This window comes from Anolis carolinensis, chromosome 3 (assembly GCF_035594765.1).
Source record: "Anolis carolinensis isolate JA03-04 chromosome 3, rAnoCar3.1.pri, whole genome shotgun sequence".
NCBI lineage: Eukaryota > Metazoa > Chordata > Lepidosauria > Squamata > Dactyloidae > Anolis > Anolis carolinensis.
Window position 1 is genome coordinate 76107882 of NC_085843.1, and position 21100 is coordinate 76128981.

Below are 21100 nucleotides of genomic sequence, written 5' to 3' on the forward strand. Positions count from 1 at the left end.
TGGTTTCCGCCTGAATATTTACTGACTGAATAATATGTTCTGCTATCATTAAGGAAACGTCAGATTACACAGAATTCAAGACATGAGTGTAAGACAGAAAACTCTGAAATACACATGAACATTGTTCATTATCTTAAAAAGTCAACAAAAGGTTCTATAAGTGGTTATTTTTTTAAGTGTTGATGCCTACACACTGATGTCCATTAATATAACATACATACCTAGATAATGTTCATGGATGAGAATAACTTCACACAAACCAGACTCTTCAGAATCCAGTGGCAAAATTCCTACAATACCAAAACAAAACATGGAATTCAATCCAAGCATGTCACTACGTGTGAAACAAATAATGGATTTCTAAGCTTAACTATAAGTTGGCACATCGCTGTTAACATCTTGACATTCTACATAATGAAGGTGAGAGAAGCAAACATTTGGAACATTGGCATGTCCTACAAAAGATCCCTGTGCAACAGGAATATTTGGTGAACCTGTCAATTGTGAGCTTGTGAAAACCGCTTTTGTATTTATTGCCACTTCTGTTGAAGCTGCTTTAATTTGAATGAGGGCTCACCAGGACTAGACCCAAGGCTTTCAGAGATTTCACACCAAAACTGTCACACCCTATTCAATTTGGAGCAGCAGTGGGAGGAATAGCAGTTAATTGGGTGCTGCAGTAGTAGCTCCATTAGCCACTCCTGGTGTGTTTCTGAGCCCAGGAACTTATGCCTCATTTCTGCCTGTTTTATGCAAAAATACCTTACAAAAATGTTTGGGTCCAGAAGTGTTTTAGAATTTAGATTTTGTGGGTATCCACTGAGGTTTAGCTTCAAGATTCCCTGAATACCAAATTTATGGATGTTCAATTCTCATTATATATAAATCTATCTATATAAAAATGTAATGCACGTAATTCCCATAGAGTAAACAACAAAACCCCTGCACCAAATCAAACCAAATTCAGCCACAAAAGACATAGTCATCCAATCTATGTCTTTTGATCAAAAACCCTATAAAAATATGTCCAAATTACAGAAAACCTTCCAAAACCAAAAATTACTAACCATGCATGCGCAGAGCCCCCCCGGGAAACTTGGTGACATCAGCCAGGTAGGTGGGGCTTCAACGGCCAATGGCGAGACTTCCTTCCCTTTCCCCATCCCCTTTCCCCCTCAGGATGTGGTCGGACCCAGGCGATCATCTGCATTTAGCCTAATTTGACCTGCAGCGATGAGTTCCGCAGATCAGGAAGAGTCACGCTGAGGCCAATTTGACTGTGCAAACATGCCCAGCAACCGCTTAAAAATGTATCTTTTGCTTCCTCTCTGTGCCTTTCTAAGCCCTGGACTTTGTAACCATCTCAAATAAGAGCTATTTTGTATCCCCTGTTGCATGAGAGCATGAATTCCCTCTTGCGGCTCAGCCCTCCCTCCCTTTCCTCCCTCGCTGGGCGAGTCACGGAACAACAGGCTACCCCCAGCTTCTATTTCTGGCCATATCTCCTTTGTTTGGAACCCTAGCATGTTCATCTTTCATATTCCTTTCTAAAAACGCATCACCATCAAAAGGAGACCACCCGCTCGCAAATTGATAAGGTTTTAGAACTTCCGGGTTGGCGGGTAATGGCGACAGGCTGGTCCAAGTGAGGGCTCTCACCGGTCAACCGTTTGCCGATCTGGTAGAGCAACGAGCTCCCTCTCGCCCCGTGGTTTGAGTGGGGGGAGATGCTACAGCCACAGTAACCTAGAGACCCCAACGCCCTTCTCCCCTCAAGGGTGGGGGGGAGAGGGTCCGAGGTGGAACTGGGCTGGAGGATCGGTAACGGGAAGTGGACATAAATGTCCACACGAGCTGTCGACCTAATCTACGCCAAAGTGACAAGAAGAAGAAAAGAGGGAACAATCCATCTAACATCCCTAGAAGAAAGGATAGAAAGCCAGTTCGTCATAAGGAACGGAATGTGAGTGGAAATCTAAATTTAAATCCTAAGGGTTAGCAGCGGGATCTAAAACAATATCAACAACAGCAAACACAGTCTTTGACTGGCGTCGCAGAGGGAAAGAGAAAAAGAGCTTTCTATTCTAAGGAAAACGCGAGGGAAAAGACATGGATTAAATAAGCGGCGAGGGACGGGAAACCTAGCGAGAAAAGACGGAGACTAAAGAAAGGAAGGGTAAAACGTTACTGACCTTGGCCGCCATAATGTTTTGACTATCCTGAGCTTCTCCCAAAACAAAGGAAAGAAACGCGCATAAGGAGGAGGGGCCGAGACCTGAGCGAGAAGCGGAAGCCAAGGGAGGGAGAAGTTAAGCTGTTACATGAAGGCTCAAATCCCCGGATGTAACAGGGGGAAGCTTTTCAGAGACGGAATAGCAGTGGGAAGCCAAGGATAAGCAGCAAGTTGGCGCGGAATAGAGGAGTAAAAGAAAGAGATTGCCTGCCCCCTGGAGGCTCAAGCGAAGAAAGGAGAAAGGAGAGCGATTTATAAATATATGAGTTGAAAGGCACGAAGACCCTAAGAACGTTAAAGGGATTCAATTATAAAGCGGCCAGAAGTGGGAAGGAGCCTGGGACCTATTGGATGCTTAAGAGTATATACAAGAACGAATTAATTCTGGACTGTTACTAGGCGACGTCAAGTTGTGGGGTTTTTTTTGTCCCCCCCCCTCTTTTCTCTTTCCTACCAATTAAATCTTATCAACGAAATTTAACTAAAAATTTTAATTTATTTCAGTCTCTGATACAGAGTTCTCAAAAGAGACTCACACATTTAACGTTTAACTAAGGCACTGCACAGCGCTATCCGTGTGTAGGCGCTCTCCCCCCCTCTCCTCTCCCCCTTTTTTTTTTTTGCTTTTTACGGAAATTCAAGAACCGGAGACGCCAAGGAAAAGGTACGGCTAGTCAAGAAAGGCGGAGCCGGGAGAGACGACCAGGAGACATCGAGATGACCTCTACTAAGTGGAAGACAGACAGAGACACAAAGGAAATAAAAGACTTTAAATTTGGTGCCAGAAGATCTTCTCTTCCAGATGATAATTGTATGAAAGATATTCTACGAGAGATCCAGAAAATCTCGGAGAAACAGGACCTAATTCAAAAGGAAATGCATTCTATAGCGAACAAACAAGATACCCAACACAAAATACTAAAGGATGAAATGTCAGACCTAAAGAAAGAGCTGAAAGAAGAACTAGGCGCGATAAAAAAAGAAACAACTAAAAACACGAATAATATCAATGAACTAAAATTAGACAATAGGAAGCTGGAGAAAACAAATTCTAAATTACAAAAAAGAATTGACAGCCTGGAAGAGAAGAACAAAAAACTGGAAAGAATTCAAGAAAGAATGGAACAACAAACACTGGAATTCCAATTGAAATTCAGGAATGTACAGGAGGAAACAGATGAAAATATAGGCTGGGTGATAACCCAATTAACAGCAAAGATACTACAATGTACGGAGCAAGAGGCATGTGGACAGGGTGTACCGCATACAAAATAACTATACTAGGAAGAACAAAGCAATCAAAGATGTAATCGTACATTTCCTGAAGAAAAGTACTAGGGACCAGGTCCTGAGGAAAAACGCATCGAACCCAATCACCTATAAAGAAAGGAAAGTGTTTATTTTGAAAGAATTCCCTAAAGTGACACTTAACAGACAGAGAAAATATTTCTTTTTAACAGACGAGTTGAAAAAACTGCAAATAAGATATAAATGGGATAAATATGAAGGACTTATGGCAACTTATAAAGGCGAAAGAATCTGGGTTACATCAGAGCAAGAAGCGAAAGGCTTCTATAAAATAATAAAAAGAGACTTAAGCAAATTGATAAGGTTTTCAGAGGCGGATCAGCTGATTGTCATCTGTCAAAAAACTGTCAAAACAGAGTTCCCTTGCATCGTGGCGCGGTTTTCTCTGCAAGGGCAGGCTTGCCGAAGTTCGGATTGCATGCGGGGGCCACCTAGAGCCCCTGCCCCCATCCATGAACTACCCTCATCCCCAGAGTGCCCCCTCCCGCTGACCTTTTGACCTGAAGGGGGTGCTTCGCCCAGAGAGCCACAGATTAGACTCCTGTGGACTTTTATAATATTTTATGAATTCCACACCATAAAAGGCTTGGGAAACAAAGGGAAAATATTGTTCTTATGTATTAATTATGTACCCTTCCTGCTCCTTTTCTTTATCCTTGTGAAAAATGTCTTATATTAAAGAATGACCGAGACCTGACCTAGGAATTAAATGAACAAATTGCAACACACCCCAGAGGGAGATAATTCCTCACACCAGGAAACTGTCAGATTCCCCTTGCATGGACAATAGATTAGGTTTTTTCCCATTAAGATATCGGAGCAGGGCCATCTTTTGGGAAATCAGCCGTCCGGATTCCGGGACCACTTAACAGGGACAATCCACGATCACCTCGGCTGTCAACATGGACAGGACACCTTTCAAAAACAAATGCAGCCCATCTGACTCACCACGGTCTGGCAGAGCCTGCCAGACAAAAATGTATATTTAAACCCCAACAAGCAGTCTAGAAACCCCTTCTGGACATTTACTCAGTGACTCAATCATAATTCCTCGTTAATCCCCAGCAAGTCCATTGTTTCTAGATAAGCCCGCCTCCTCATCCCTGATTGGTGGGGGACCCCGAGGCCTAGGGAGCCCTCTGATTGGCCGAGGGTTCCTGCCGCCATCTTAAGGACCAATCAGCGCATAGGAGGGCGGGGAAAGGGGTAGCGCGAAATTCAATCTGGCCCTCCCATATTTTTTGTTATAAAAGTTGTTGATCTGTAAATGTATGTTATGACTTCTTGACGAGCGATTGCAGATGTCATCCTTTTCAGCTGAAACTGAATAAAACAACTCAGTATTCTTTCTTCAACATCCTGAGGGTGAGAAATTCTTTGGCTAAACCTTGATTGATCTATAGCAGCTCCCCCTCTTGCCAGGATCCTCGGACTCACACCCAAGAGAGGAGCGGGGGATTCCCTTCAAGAAGGAAATCCCTAACTAAAAGAGCTCAATATCAAGGAGAGCTCTGCGGTGAGAGGAAGAGAGCAAGAGGCCTCGGAAGGCCTCCGCAGCATGGGAAGGCAGCAAACGGCCGGTGAAAGAGGAGAATGGAGCCCCAAATGACTCTGAGATGCAGCACACACGACGTCTCAAAGGACCTCTCCCCACCCAGGGAGGCAGCAGATGGGAGGAAGAGGGGAGAATGGAACCCAACCAGCTTTCTCCCAAATTTGAGAAGGGATCGGGTGGGCGGGGAGGGGGGGGGGAAATGGAGCCAAACAGCTCCACAAACAAAACAAACCCAACCTGGAGCCATGCAGGCTCAAAGAGTTCTCCTCACCCTGGAGAGCAGCGGATTGTATTTATACACGGCTCTCACATCTCCTTTCAACCTTCTCTTCAGCAGGTAAACAGACCCAACAGTTTAAGATGCTCCTCAGAGGGATTATTCATCCTTTTAGTTGCCCTCTTTTTCCGGACACCTCCCACCAGAGAGTCATTACTACTACTACTACTACTACTACTACTGTTAATATTATTACTATTATTATTGGATTGCTGTGAACCATGAAAATGAACAAAACCAGGCTCCTAGCTTTACAAAATTCTACAACCACGACAGTAAATAAAGAACAACTCTCTGAAAACAGGGGAATACCAGACAGGAGACAACCAGAGCCAGCTAACACCTTCCAACAAAGGATACCCCCCCCCCCCCCCGGGAGGAAACAGCAAGGCTTTAAAACTACTAGGCTATTCAATGCTAATCAAGCTGGCCAATTTCAACATTCACACTTGCCTCATTCAGACAAGAGTTCTTTCTCCCACTCTGGACATTATTCCACATATACATAAACCACACTTGCATGGCTCCTTCCTACCTACAGGGAGCCTCCGTTGCCCACCTTGAATAGTACTGAACAGCCTTGCAGCTTCTAACACAGGCTACTTCCCATTACAATATTTTCCATAACAACAGACTACGCCACACCAATGCATGGCCGAGCACAGTTAGACATATTCCAGACAGGAAACAACCAAAGTCAGCTAACACCATGCAACAAAGAATTTCCCCTGGGAGGAAACAACTATGCTTTGAAGCTCCAAGCCCATTCAATGCTAATCAAGGTGACTAATTGCAACATTCATAAGGTAAAGGTTTCCCCTGACATTAAGTCCAGTCATGTCTGACTCTGGGGGTTGGTGCCATTTCTAAGCTGAAGAGCCGGCATTGTCCGTAGACACCTCCAAAGTCATGTGGCCGGCATGACTGCATGGAGCGCCGTTACCTTCCCGTCGCAGCGGTACGTATTGATCTACTCACATTTGCGTGTTTTTGAACTGCTAGGTTGGCAGGAGCTGGAGCTAACAGTGGCCGCTCCCACTGCTCCCGGGGTTTGAACCTGGGACCTTTCGGTCTCCAGCTCAGTGCTTTAACACACTTCGCCACCGGGGCTCCTTACAACATTCACACTTGCCTCCAAAAAACAAAAACCCACTTAGGACGACGCCACAGCAACGTGTGGCCAGGCACAACTAGTATAACTATATACAAGACACAGTGCAAGCACATAAACAAACAAACAAAAAACCCCAAAGAAACAAGAAAACATCCCATCCTTCAAAATCCAAGGCAAAGACCAACCATAAATGTTCAACCATTTTTTTTCAGACTAAAGACACTTACATAAAGAAGAACCTTTAAATGGCAAATTGAAAAGTCAGTCTTTCCGTCTTTTTAAATAAAGAATATAAACAATTACTTATCATTTAAGAATTTATTTAGGGACTTCTCCCTAATATGTGTGGATAACTTATCAATTTCTGCAGTTTCCGAGACGGTAATAATCCATTATTCTTTTGTTAGCAAAGTTATATTATTCCAGTTCCAGGTTCATAGTAATCTTGCTGCCAATATCATGCAGTAGATTCTTTTTAAATTAATGCCGTTAAATCTTTCTTTGGCTAATGCAGCAAAAAAAATTCCAGCTTAAATTGTATTGATTTTTAATATATCTCATATTAGCCTTTGCATCATGTCACAGTATGTTTTGGCTCTACTGCAAGTCCACCACATGAGGAAGAATGAGCCCTCATTAGATAACCTTTCCAACATTGATTATTAAGCCCCTTATAAATCTTAGTACATTTTGATTGGATGTGATCTCCATTTCTTTTGGATTTTTGTGGACTCCCAGAACCACGCCCCTGCAGGAATGGCAGGCCCACTGTATAACATTTTGAAGGGCAAGTTTAGAAAAACATTTTCTCTTGACCTGTTCTCTATTACAGCAGATTGATTTTTTAAAAGAAATGTTTAATGTTTTCTGGTCAACTCTCATGGGCTCTTACTCTTTTAAATAATTTAATTCTATCAGCTAGCTTTTGAAACATTTCTAAAGATAAAGGGCCAGGAAAGCTAGTATCTAATCAAGTGCTAAACCCACTGTCTGCCCAATCATGTCCCAATTTTGTATATGCTTCAACTGCTGGTTAATTTCTGAATAACCATCTAGTGACTGGTGCTGCTAGAACTCTTAGAAAAAACGTTGGACTAGGTGAATCTTGGTCTAATTGAGCAAAATACTCATGTTATGTTTGCATTACATCAGATTGTATATTCATGATGACCACATAAATAAGCTATTAAGAAACCCTGAATGTGCATTCTTGATCATAAATAAATCAAATCATTGCATCATAGGGTTTGTGATTAAAAACAAAATTAAATCACTTTTTATCTATCCTAAATCATGAGAATAGTGAAATGAGTGCATTAGATCATCCAAGATTAAAGCCTTTATAGAACAGCTCTTGATAAACAAGTTAAAATTTAGAACTTACTGGTAAATATCTGAAGCCATTGTGTGTACTTAAGAAGTTTAATTTCAACACAAGCTAGCATACTTTAGATATGGAGGCCCAAGCTATGTGCAAACTTGACTCTCACTAAATACGGGCAAGTCATCATCGGTAAGGTTTACCTTCACAGCATGAACCAGGGCAGTTACAAAAAGCCAGAGTTCTTTAGAAATTTGAATGAACTTGCGAAGAATTTATAACGACTGCCACCAATTTGTAAAGATGCAACCACCAAAGACGCAGGAAGGAGACCTTTTACCTTTTTTTTCTTTCTTCTTCTTCACTTTAGATAGTAGCGTAACTTGGTTTAGAATATATGCGACAGAGGCTTGGATGTTGAAAGAACAACAACAAGTTTATTCAGGCGCAGAGCTTAGTGATTTCAAGGTTACTTCTCACTTAGAGGTACACTTTCTTCAACAGTTGCAACAATAACATATGATGAATCCACTCTCAAAAGACTTCCTCCTTTCCTTGAGCAGTTTAAACCTTTTCCTATTCTTTCAACTGATGCTATTAACTGAACACTTCGGATCTAACTGGAATTGCTTCCTTTTGCCACTCAGATTCTACCAATAAACCCAAACAAGTCACTTGACTTGCTTAATATGACACAACTAGAGATCTGAGCTTCCCTGGTTTCCCTAACCTGGAACCAGTCTCTTCCCTGTGACTCTCAGATCACAGACTGTAAAACCAGCCTTCCCTGTGGTTCTCTGACCACAGACTCAGTTTCTTTTCAAATTCTGCTCTCTCTTCTGCTAAACGGCAGTTGGCTCCGCCTACATCTCCATGGCAACCAGCTTCAGAACGCTGAGATGGCTACCCCCTTCATGCAATAACTATAATACTTACACTTGCAAAACAAATACACACAATTTAACATATCATCTGTAAATAAAAATTCATACTTCTGTACAGAGCTGTACTACACATAGTTAGCTGTTGCAGCAGCAGATAGGAACATCTAAAAAACCCCCACATCTGTAGTGGTTTCCATCTGTGATTTATTAAGTGGTGCTAACCAGGAACTCTTATTTGTGTCTCTTTTCAGTCAAGACAAAACCACATGTGACTGTGGCTCCTCAGAGCAGAGATAAACCTGAGTTCCTAAATCTGCATGTCACATTGCTTAATTCAAAATCCTTGCAGTCTTGCGTGTTTGCTCATTAAGAGTTAGTATGTCCCTATCCTAGAGGAATTGTGTTTTATTAGGTGTGTATTTTTTATACAATTTGCATGTAGTGCTTGCCAGCAACAATCACAATAGCAATATTTCTTAGCTGCCTTTCTCCATGAATTTATGAAGCTCTACTATACTATTATCTGATGGATCTATTCCATATATATTTATTTCTGTGCATGTTCAATAAAATATACCTTTCACAGAGTTCTCTTTGAATGTGGGTTTTTTAATCTAATTTGCCTAAGAGGCACAACTGGGCAAAGTCACAAGAGCCTTTGTAGGCATGTGTACACAGAACATATATGAGTTGAAACGATGTATTCTGTCTCAGGTCATACCTGGTCACAAAGAGCAACTGGGAAGTGTGTACAAACACTTTTTTTTAATAACAGAGGCTCGCCTTGGATTATCATGTGTTTGAACCAGGGCACACAGATGATGAGAAAATAGTTTTCTAAGCTGCTTTGACAAACAACAAGATTTGTAAACTTCATAAAGGTATATCCTAATGTTTCCCTTCAATTTTAATCATTCACAGCTTTTTCAAGTTTTATAAACATTCTCAACAGGGGAACAGGGATAGGATCATTCAAGATGAAATAGCCAATCTTAAATGCAAGCCAATTTGTCAAACAAAGGGTTTCCAAAAACAGACACTCACGATCTGATGTAAGTCATATAGTTTAAAAGCTTCAGCTAATTAGACAAAAGAACAACTTACCAACTACCTCATCATTGGGCTGGAAAGAGGACACTTTATTTCCAACTTGAAAAAAGAAAGTATAAGAAAGAGAAAAAATTACTGTACATTTAAAGAAAATAGTATTTGCTAACAAGAATTTACAAACTTTTAAGTGTGACTTCTGATTTCATGTAAAATATTAGTGATCAAAATCAGTTTTAAGGTTCGCGAATGGGGAAGAAAAAGATTCTATAAGATAGAGCTTAGTGTCTGTCACCCAGCAGACTGTGACAGGCTGTAATATGAATGTTTGTATTCCTTCACAGGAAAATATATGTAAAAATATACACAGCATTGTGAAGAAAATGATTTTCTGACATGCAAAAGCTACTCAAACTTACAAAACAATTTATATTTCACAAGCAGGAGTCAGCAGTCCTGCAAAAAAGGTGATTAGAGTAAAACAAATTCACGCAGATATAATCTAAACCACAAGCAGATGCAAAAAGTAAAATCTGCAGGGTGTTTGCCATAATGAAGTAAGAAGAACTTCCTCTGATCTCATGTTACAAGTTATGTTGAGCTATTAGTCATTTTGGTTCCAGAACCCGGCTTGTTCTTATAAAGTCACAATTTAAATAAAGCACAGGTCCCAGAGTTTGAAACATACCCACACAGAAATGTGGTTACTTGAAAATTCAAAATCAGAGACCTCCCATTTCTTTTCTGCTGTATGAAAAATCAGAGGACAAGATAAAGTACGCATATGAGCCAGAAGGTATGTCCATTCAACATGGTTTCTTGTTGTGTCTAAACCGGGCATTCATTTCTATAGATAAGAAATTGGGACTAGACAGCTAGGAAACGCCAACTCTTGGACTATCAGACTAGTTCAACATTTGCTTTTAAAAGAATTCTAAGAGCCAACTTTACACAATTGTGTTTGCAAATCTAAGCTAAATGGGTCATATAGTGCATTTTACTCCTGGTTTTACTTATATGGTGGAGATTATGTTTGTTTACACACTTTATAACTGCACTCATGCAAGTAGTTCATTTTTTCATTAGCAACAATTCATTTAGCAGCCATTTATTTACATGGTAGAAAATAAAGGAATTCACTCAATGATAGCATTAGATAGGGCAATGCCTGCTTCTTGGCACTCATAAACCTAATCATTAAAGATCGTGTTGGTTTTAGTCTGCATAAATCCATTTTGCCTTTTATTTCCCAGTTATATTAAAGGTACACTGAAAACTGGCTTTTAAATAAAAAGACAAAGGGTTCAATATTGTACAGTTCAAGCAGTATTTACATTTTCCCTGCCAAAGAAATAGTTACATGCCAATCAGATGTTCCAGCAAAATGCTAATTATATACTCACTTTCCAACACAACACCAGCAACTTCCCTCCCAACAGGCAGAAATTCCTTTTCCAGCTTGATATCTGACAAAAGCTAAATAAATTAATGGTTAAATAATATATTGTAAAGTGTTACTAACTGACATTTAAAAAAAACATTACATGGTATTTTAGCCTCCTGCCAAAATTTTACTTCAGTCTTTGATTATTCAGAGTAACAGGCTGAAAAGGGTGGAAAATATAGCTAAGGCTGCAGTCTTAAGCACACCTTCCATCTAGGAAGAAAATTACATTGAACCTGAAGAGTTCCTCTCAGTAAGTGATAACTAAGATTTGGAGGTACTAAGGAAGTCTATTACTTCACAATGACCATGAGCTGTCTGTGAACTAAACAGTATTCTGCCTATGAAAAAGTAATTAATTTAATATCACTTCACAAATATTTGAGAGGCCCCTGACATTTACAATCTTTAATATGCATGTACCAATAAAGTATGTATTTTCAATTTAGAACTTTAGCAAATTTATTGAAAATGTATGACAATATTTATGTACATAATTTTTATGTTAATAGTTCTAATAGATATAAAGAACTGTAATTTCAACAACTGGCATTAATCTTTATTTTCCTAGTTCTGCTTCTCACATGCATATCTAATTATAGAGCAGTCCCCATGCAAATCAGTGGAACTTACTCCCAAGTTAAGTGTGTACTGAATTTCAGAACAAATAGTTTATGTCCTGTTCTAGTGAAATATCTGTCTCAAAGAAAACACACACAAATATCAAAGAAAATCACAGACCAGAAATCCAGCCCTTAGTCATAAATTGAGACAAAGTGGAGCGGGTGGCCAGTTTTAAGTTCTTGGGTGTCACTGTTAAGGAGGATCTGACCTGGGGCACCCATACAGCAGTGTTGATGAAGAGGGCCCAGCAGAGATTGTATTATTATTTGAGACTTCTAAGGAACCAACAACTGAGTGAAAAACTGCTGGTGACTTTCTACTACTTTTTTATCGTGTCAGAGGCAACTTGAGAACATACTGCAAGTTGCTTCTGGTGTGAGAGAATTGGTCGTCTACAAAGATGTTGCCGAGGGGACACCCGGATGTGTTACCATCATGTTGAGAGGCTTCTCCCATGTCCCACTTTCTACCACTGTGCTATAGAGAGTGTCCTAACCTACTGAACCTATACATGGTTTGGTAACTGCACAGTGGTAGTTAGGAAGGCGCTCCAAAGGGTCACCACTACTGGACAGAGAATCATTGGTTGCCCTCTCCCCTCTTAGGTCCACAGCCTTAAGAAAACTCAGAGCATTCTTGGGGATCCATCTCACCCAGCATATATATATTTAAAATTATTGCCATATGACAGATGATAAAGGGTGACAACAACAAGGACAAAGAGATAGCTTTTATTCTAGAGCTGGAACTATATTGAACTCCATGGTTTCACATTGATGTGGCATTGGGGATTGTACTGTGGGGTTGAGGTGTGGAGGGATGGAGGTGTTGTTTTGTGGTGTATGCTGAGGAAGGCATTTAATCGGATTTATGCTGGCCATAGCTTCAGCTACTTAACTTCACATATTGCAGCTCTCATTCTACAAAGGTGTAAATATATGTTTTATTTTTATTTTACCACATGTGTACTCCACCTTTTTCACCCCGAAGGGGACTCAAGACGGCTTTACAAAGGCAACAATTTGATGCTGCATATACATATACATAAATAAACAAAATCATTAAAATCCAAATCAATTAGAACATAAACATTAAAACATCATTAAATTTGCTCAATCCAGGTCATGTTGCCCTTTGGGTGTGGACTAATACCACTCACTTATGCTTGAATTACAGTCAATTTACATGTAATAGTAGTCATGGGGATGTCATTTGAAACAACATCTGCACTGTAGCTGGAGCAGTTGTAACCTGTAGAACCACTTACTGCAAAGATTCGTTCTATTGTGTGGAGATTTACCACATTAGAAGCAAACAATTAAGGAAGTGCAATGAAAATGTCGAGACAAAAAGCACAATTCATGTAGCAAGCTGCTCTATCCATTAAAGCTATCATTCTGCTCAGGAACAAGCAGCTTCATGCTGTTGCATGAAAATCAGCCATTGTGACCCCAAGATTTCTTTTCTGCTATTCATGTTAGCATTCTATATACTTGAAAAAGACACATTTTTGTAGAGAGGGAGGACTAAGGACAGTTCAAATGAATCAAATTCGCACCAAAGTTTTTAAACTACGAAGGGTAATAACAAAACATGGAATTGCTTATTTAAAGCTCTGATCCTACTCATCTGCCAGTAAACTGTGATACCTGATTCTGATTGAATTTGCCTAGAATTGAGGTGTGACCTATAAACGTCATGTCACCTTCACAAAGCCACCACAAAACAAGTTAAAATTACGTATGTACAGTAGAGTCTCACTTATCCAAGCTAAATGGGCCGGCAGAAGCTTGGATAAGCGAATATCTTGGATAATAAGGAGAGATTAAGGAAAAGCCTATTAAGCATCAAATTAGGTTATGATTTTACAAATTAAGCACCAAAACATCATGTTATAAAACAAATTTGACAGAAAAAGTCATTCAATGTGCAGTAATATTATTTTGTAATTACTGTATTCATGAATTTAGCACCAAAATATCACAATATATTGAAAACATTGACTACAAAAATGGCTTGGATAATCCAGAGGCTTGGATAAGGGAGACTCTACTGTATTTGATTTTACTGAGCCCAGGCTCAGGGGAAAACAAGCACACATCTACAAATAAAACATAAATACCTTGGTGTCAATTCGGCTAAGAGCGCAAGCTCTAACTCGCACTTTCACATAGTTGTCTTTCACAACAGGAAGGTTATCCTAAGGTGAATTGATATGAAATGCATATTAAAGTTTGTATAGCAGTATACAATAACATCTTGGCTATCTTTCTGTCACACCATTCTCTTAAAAGGTAAAGCTTTAGAAACGCATCCAGCAAAGTAACCAGGCATTTCTTGCTCTCAGAAAGAAAGTTTTATTCTGAAAAATTCAGAGGAAGCAGATAAAAAAACAGAACTAGATTTCTAGTGGTGGTATCAAAATGGAGAAACCTTGAGCTGTGAAGTACATTTGCTTCTATAGTTTCACAGTGCTGTGCCATCCTTTTTTAGGTGTCACTAATTTATTGTCAGACTCAGTTGGTTAAAAGACAATAAGGAAATTTCACATCATGGCCCGTGTCCCCACCCTGTAGCTTCTCTTTGTTCAGTTCTTATCAATAAGAATCCTTCATCCCGACCCACCATGTACAAGGCAAGTGCTGACGCAAATAAGCAGGGTAGAGTCCGGCAAGCCTCTGGCTTATCAAGGCCATCTATATCCAGTAGGGTGGGTTAAGGGGTGCTCACATTTTTATAGAGCAACTCAAAGATTTAGAGTATAAAACAGGGGGAAAGTCAAGGGCCACAGTCAAGAAAATGAGCATGTATAGAGAATAGTGAACAAAATGTTCATAACATTTTAGAGACTGTAATATGAGCCTGTCCTGGTTCTGAGGTCTTTAGCTAAGGTCTTTCTCTCTGTGCTACCACCCAGACAGGTATAGGGTGCTCCCAAATTACAAACAAGAAAGGTTCTGTAGGTTTGATCTTAAGTTACATTTATATGGAAGGTGGAACAGGTACATTTTAAGTGTAACTCCTGCCATGGATAGCATAGGGAAGGGTTAACATCCTTGTGGTGTTTGTTTTGGTGTCTGTGCCCCTGTTCAGAAGAATTCATACTTCTGAACCTTGTGATAATTGGATTTTGAAAAATATGGCTTGTCGCAGAAACAAGGACCGGTGATAAAGCTTGAGTGGAGACACCATTTCCCAGATTGCCTTATTCAGGAGTGAATTTCCCTTAAGGGTAGATTTCTCTCACTTCCTGTTGCCTCATCTCCGTTCATAATTATGAGTGGTTTGCAAGTTGGATGTTTCCAATTCTGACAGCCTGTACTTCTGGTGGAAACTTAGAAGCTCTTGTTTTCCCATCTGTTTCCAGGCTCTGTAACTCGATTCCTCATCATGTCATTGTGATGACTGATAAAGGCCTTTTTCCTTCAACAGACCTTTGGTTTGGGATTGTAAATGCTAGATTGTCCACCTTTATTACTTTTCAATTGTTTTTGGTTTTATTGATAGATGAATTATTAATGATAATTATATTTTAAATTTTGTGTTTTGAATAATATGAACTTTTATATGTATCTGGATCAATTTTTATAAGCTGACTCAAGTCCCATGCCTGATAAAAAACAAAACAAAATATACTTAAACAAAAAATGACTGTACAAAGTTTTTGAAAATCTCCAACACATTAGCTGAAATAACTGGGGAAAAAAACCAAATCTACAACTAAAAACAGTTTATACCTATTGCAGTATTATTAGGCAAAGAACAAATCTAAGTGCAGAATTATTTGTTATGTGTAGTGAAAAGCAACAGCTTGCAGCTTTTCCTGCTTTCACAGTCCTAGCCATTTTGGCACTTTACTGAATTTTCTATCCAGATACATTCCCACTAATGGATATGTGGAACTCCACAAAAGAGAAAGTGTTTTCCAGATGAGTAAGTGCAAAGAAGTGGCAGATGGAAAAAAATGTAAATCACGCCTCAATGTGGCCACAGGCTTGCCCAAATAGGCCTTCAGTCCTAAGCCAACTTAATTAGGAGTAACAGCAAGTAAAACATAATAAATAGGTATTGTATCTGAATAGATATCATTAGGTTTAGTAACTCACCTTTTCTAAGAAGACAAAATTTGTTTCTTCTCCAGATGAATTTTGCTTCCAATATAATCCCTTCATAGTTACTTTTAAAACACAGAGAGGGAAATGAGATATCTAATTACAAAATTACCAAACATTTTTCATATATACTTGAAACAGAAGCGATAATAAAATAAGAGAATGCATGTAAAAACATTAAATGGGCCATCATTAAACTATATGGCCTAAATCTAATTGCAAATCCCTACCAGTATAGCCCCACTGGAACACTGTGATTTACATAAAAGTTGACTTAACATTGAGTAACTGATATATTATATGCCACAAATAGCATTGCCCATAGTACAACATATATTCCATGTACATACTATATAATTTGTTATTGTGTGTCTACAAGTTATTTTTAACTTATGGTGACCCTATCACAGGGTTTCTGGAGCTGAGTGTGACTTTGCCAGAAACATCCAGGGGATTTTAATGGTTGACCAGAGGTTCGAACCCTGGCCTGCAGAATCATAGTCGAACACTCAAATGACTAAGTTGGCTCTTTATGTACAGTATAGTGTACTGTATGTATATGATACAAAACTGTAATATCCACTGTGTGTATTAATGAACTATACATTATGTAGTACATATACAGTATACAGTATAGCATAAACAATATATAATATGTGTGCATGAGCCTTCAAATTGTCTGTAAACTCATGGTGATCCCACGAATGTTATGGGACTTTCTATGCAAGGAATACTCAGAGGTGATTTGGCCAGTCTATTCCTTTGAAATATATCCTACTGGTATTCATTGGTGGTCTCCCATCTAAGTACTTTCCAGGGATGACCTTGCTTAACTTCTAAAATCAAAAGGGAATTGATGACTTTAGGGTACTGGATCTAACCGCATAGTACTGAGTATAAGTAAAATCAATCTTATTTGAAAGGACCCCAGAAAATTGAGTTCAAATCCACACTTGGCCTTGGAAATTCGCTAGGTGACATTAGGTAAAACACACTCTTAGTTTTAGATAAAGGCAAACTTTCTCTGAACAAATATTGCCAGGAAACCCCATGATTAAGGGTGCTGTAAGTCGGAAATGGCGGAACACTGGAACATTATGTACCTAGTAGAATATGTAATATATGATATAGTATATTATACTATCTAGTACATACATTTATAAAATATTCAATCCTATACAGTAATACTTAAAAACCAAACCATATCTTAATATCACCTCATAGAAAGTAATGCATTCTTTTTTAATAACAGTGTTTGTACATGTGTGGGGGGGGGATACAAATTATACAAGTAACTCCTTTTCTAGTAAATAAATCTTGAGTTGGTAATACCAGTAAAACCTACTCAGCACTTCTCAGTAAAATCTGTTCATCCCTCTAGTGTCAATGACTATTGGGAAATATTTTTTTCTTCTAAAAATAGCCTTCTCATGAATGTGTAGAACCACTTTACAAGGATTAATCATTCATTAACTCTGTAAAGTACATTGTTCTTTTCAGATGACATGGAAATTTGACAGAAAGTGATTTAATCCTAAATCCAGCCACTGGATTTCTTGGTAATTTGAAACGGAGAATGCAGTCTCTCCAAAATTAAAGCTTGCACACAATAATGCACTGGACTACTCAAGAGTGAATAAAGGAGACGAAACAGTAAGTGTTTTGTCAACTGTGTTCTGGAAAAAGTTTGAATTACTTGTTCAGTCATTGATTTATGGAGGCCGTGTAGATTTCATAAGGTTTTCTTAGGCAAGGAATTACTCAGAGATGATTTTGCCAGTTCCTTTCTCTGAAATGCAGATTCAGTATCCTTAATTTCGAATGCCTGGGACCAGAATTGCTTTGGATTTCAGGGATTATTTTTTTTACAAAAATCTAAACATGAAACCCATTTATGTTGTAAACAGTGCCCGTAAGGAGAAAAAAATAGAAGTGTAAAACAACCAGAATGGATGTCCAAATAACTTTTAACTGAGATAAGATTTAAAAGAGACATGCACAAGAAATGGAAAACGGGGGAAATCACCAAAGAGGAATTCAAACAATAACCAAAGGTTCATAAGACTAAGATGCAAAATGAGCTCAGGCTTATGAGAGATTAAAAACAATAAAAAGGGGTTCTTTGGTTATGTCCACAGAAAAAGGAAGAAAAAAGGAAATGGTAGGGCAGTGGTTCTCAACCTGTGAGTTCCCAGATGTTTTGGCCTTCAACTCCCAGAAATCTTAACAGCTGGTAAACTGGCTGGGATTTCTGGGAGTTGTAGGCCAAAACATATGGGGACCCGCAGGTTGAGAACTATGGCTTCTGCATGGAGAAGGCAGTGAAATGCTAACAGGGGATATGGAAAAGGCAGAGTTGCTCAACACTTCCTTTGCCTCAGTCTTCTCACAAAAGGGAATTCGTGTTCAACCTGAGTAATATGGAGTGAATGAGGTAGTAGGGGAAATGCAACCCAAAATAGGCAAGGAATACCTGGCTACTCTAAATGAATTCAAGTCTCCAGGACCAGATGAACAGGAAAACAGGAGAAGTCCCAGCACTCTGGAGGGGGGCAAATATTGTTCCTATCTTCTAGAAGGGAAAAAAAGAGAACCCAAACAATTACCACCCAGTCAGCCTGACATCAGTACCAGGAAAGATTCTGGAGCAGATCACTACGGTAATGGGGCAGTCTGCAATCACTTAGAAAGGAATGCTGTGATTACTAAAGTCTACATGGATATTTCAAAAGAAAGTCACGCCAAACTAATCTTACCACTTTTTTTTATAGAGTTTCAAGTCTGGTAGATGCAGGGCAAGCTGTGGATGTAGCATATCTTGATTTCAGTAAGGCCTTCAACAAATCTTCTTGCAAACAAACTTATCAAATGTGGGCTAGACAATGCTACTATTAAGTGGATCTGTAATTGGTTAAACAAGCAAACCCAAAGGATGCTCATCAATGGTTTCACTTCATCCTGGAAAGAAGTGACTAGTGGGGTGACGCAGCGTCGGCCCTGGGCCCTGTCAAAATCTTTATTAATGAGTTAGATCAGTAGTTCTCAGCCTGTGGGCCCCCAGGTGTTTTGGCCTATTACTAGCAGAAATCCCAGCCAGCTTACCAGCTGTTAGGACTTCTGGGAGTTGAAGGCCAAAACATCTGGGGACTCACAGGTTGAGAACCACTGACTTAGATTAAGGTTTAGAGAGTGTGCTTATCAAGTTTGCAGATGACACCAAATTAGGAGGGATAGTTAATACTCCAGAGTACAGGATCGGAATTCAAAATGACCTTAACAGATTAGAGAGTTGGGCCAAAACTAACCAAATGAATTTCAACAAGGACAAATGTATATTTAGGCAGAAAAATGATATCTAAACATACAGGATGGGTGAGGGCTAGCTTGACAACAGTCCATGTTAAAAAGATCTTAGAATCTTTGTGGACAACAAGTTGAACATGAACCAGCAGTGTGATGCAGCAGCTAAAAAAAACCAATGGGATTTTGGGTTGTATCAAAAAAAGCAGTGTATAGATCGAGAGACGTCATGGTGCCTCTCTATTCTGCTTTTGTTAGACCTCACCTGAAATACTGTGTCCAATTGTGGGCACTACAGTTCAAAAGAGTCATTGACAAGCTGGAAGGTGTCCAAAGGAAGGCGACTAAATGATCAAAAATCTGGATATCATGATCATCTTAAAGAGCTGTATGTTTAGCCTGCAGAAGAGAAGGTTGAGAGGAGACTTGATAGCCATATATAAACGTGAAACAATGTCATAAGGAAGAGGGAGCAAGACTGTCTTCCGCTGCCTTGGAAACTAGGACACAGAGCAATGGGTACAAATTACAGGAAAGGAGATTTCACCTGAACATGAGGAAGAATTTCCTGACTGTAAAGCTGTTCAGCAGTGGAACTCTCTGCCTCGGAGTGTGATGGAAGCTCCTTCCCTGGAGGCTTTTAAACAGAAGCTGGATGGCCATTTGTTGGGGGTGCTTTGATTGTGCTTTTCCTGCATGGCAGGGGAGTGGACTAAATGGCCCATGTGATCTCTTCCAACTCTATTATTCTATGATTCTAAGCCAGAGATGCAGAGTCTGTGGTGACAGAAGGTCATCTATATTTTTTTATATTACTTGCATCCTACAACAGTGATTTGATGAAAATCCACATCTTCCTGTATACAGCTGCTTTATCCAGACATTAAGAAACAGATTTACAAGTCCCCTTTGGTTTGTCTTCTTCTTCGGAGAGGAGGAAGTTGAACATCCAAGAATACACATCTTCCTGTATACATCTTTATCCAGTCATTAACGCTGCAACTGTAACACTAGTTTTGGAAGGTTTGATATTTTTGCAATAAAAAGACAGTATGTTGTCAATGGCATGGCTGGAATCACTGAATTTCTGTAAGTTTTCTGGGCCGTATGGCCATGTTCCATAAGCATTCCCTCCTGGCGTTTCACCCACATCTATGGCAAGCACCCTCAGAGGTTGTGAGGATGCTTGTCATAGATGTGGGGAAAACGTCAGGAGAGAATGCTTCTAGAACATGGCCATACAGCCTGGAAAACTAACAGGAACCAAAAAACCAATACCTTTTCTCATACAGGCTTTTTAGACATTCCATAGCAAAACAATGCATATTTCCTTGAGAATTAGAACTGCAGCTATACCGTGAAGTTAATTTAGTTTGACACCGCTTTGACTGCCATGGTTCAGTGCTATGGAATTATGGGATTTGTGGTTTCGTGAAGCACCAGCACTCTTTTTTGTAGAGAGGGATACAGAACCATGGGGCATGTAGTTGTACAAGGTCTTTCACCTTTTCTGCCACAGAGGGCTGGTACCTCACCAAACTACAGATCCCATGATTCCATAACACTGAACCGTGGCAATTTTTTTTCATGTCAGGAGTGACTTGAGAAACTGCAAGTTGCTTCTGGTGTGAGAAAATTAGCCATCTGTAAGGAAGTTGCCCAGGGGACGCCTGGATGTTTTACCATCCTATGGGAGGCTTCTCTCATGTCCCCACATGGGAAGCAGGAGCTGACAGATGGGAGCTCACCACGCTTCAAACCAGATTTTTACCGCCAACCTTTCTGTCAGCAGTCCTGCTGGCACACGGGTTTAACTCACTGCGCCACCAGGGGCTCCTACCTTGTCAGTTAAAGCGGTGTCAAACTGAATTAACTTCGCAG

General features: G+C 39.7%; 1 protein-coding gene across 8 annotated transcripts in view; it reads right to left on the reverse strand.

Moving 5' to 3' along the window:
• cryzl1 (crystallin zeta like 1) overlaps positions 1 to 21100 on the reverse strand; it is a 41498-nt gene that overhangs the window by 19587 nt on the left and 811 nt on the right. For 3 of the 8 annotated variants that reach the window (XM_008107553.3, XM_003219023.4, XM_008107558.3), the window contains exons 2-6: positions 15914 to 15984; positions 13930 to 14007; positions 11143 to 11215; positions 9797 to 9841; positions 222 to 290 (exon numbers count right to left, since the gene is read on the reverse strand). In XM_008107553.3, the coding sequence (XP_008105760.1) occupies positions 222 to 290; positions 9797 to 9841; positions 11143 to 11215; positions 13930 to 14007; positions 15914 to 15984 (336 nt within the window). Of the gene's footprint in view, positions 1 to 221; positions 291 to 9796; positions 9842 to 11142; positions 11216 to 13929; positions 14008 to 15913; positions 15985 to 18392; positions 18492 to 19484; positions 19619 to 19766; positions 20212 to 21100 lie in introns of those variants that run through there. The other 5 variants (XM_008107555.3, XM_008107554.3, XM_062975074.1 and 2 more) reach the window with 4 other exon arrangements.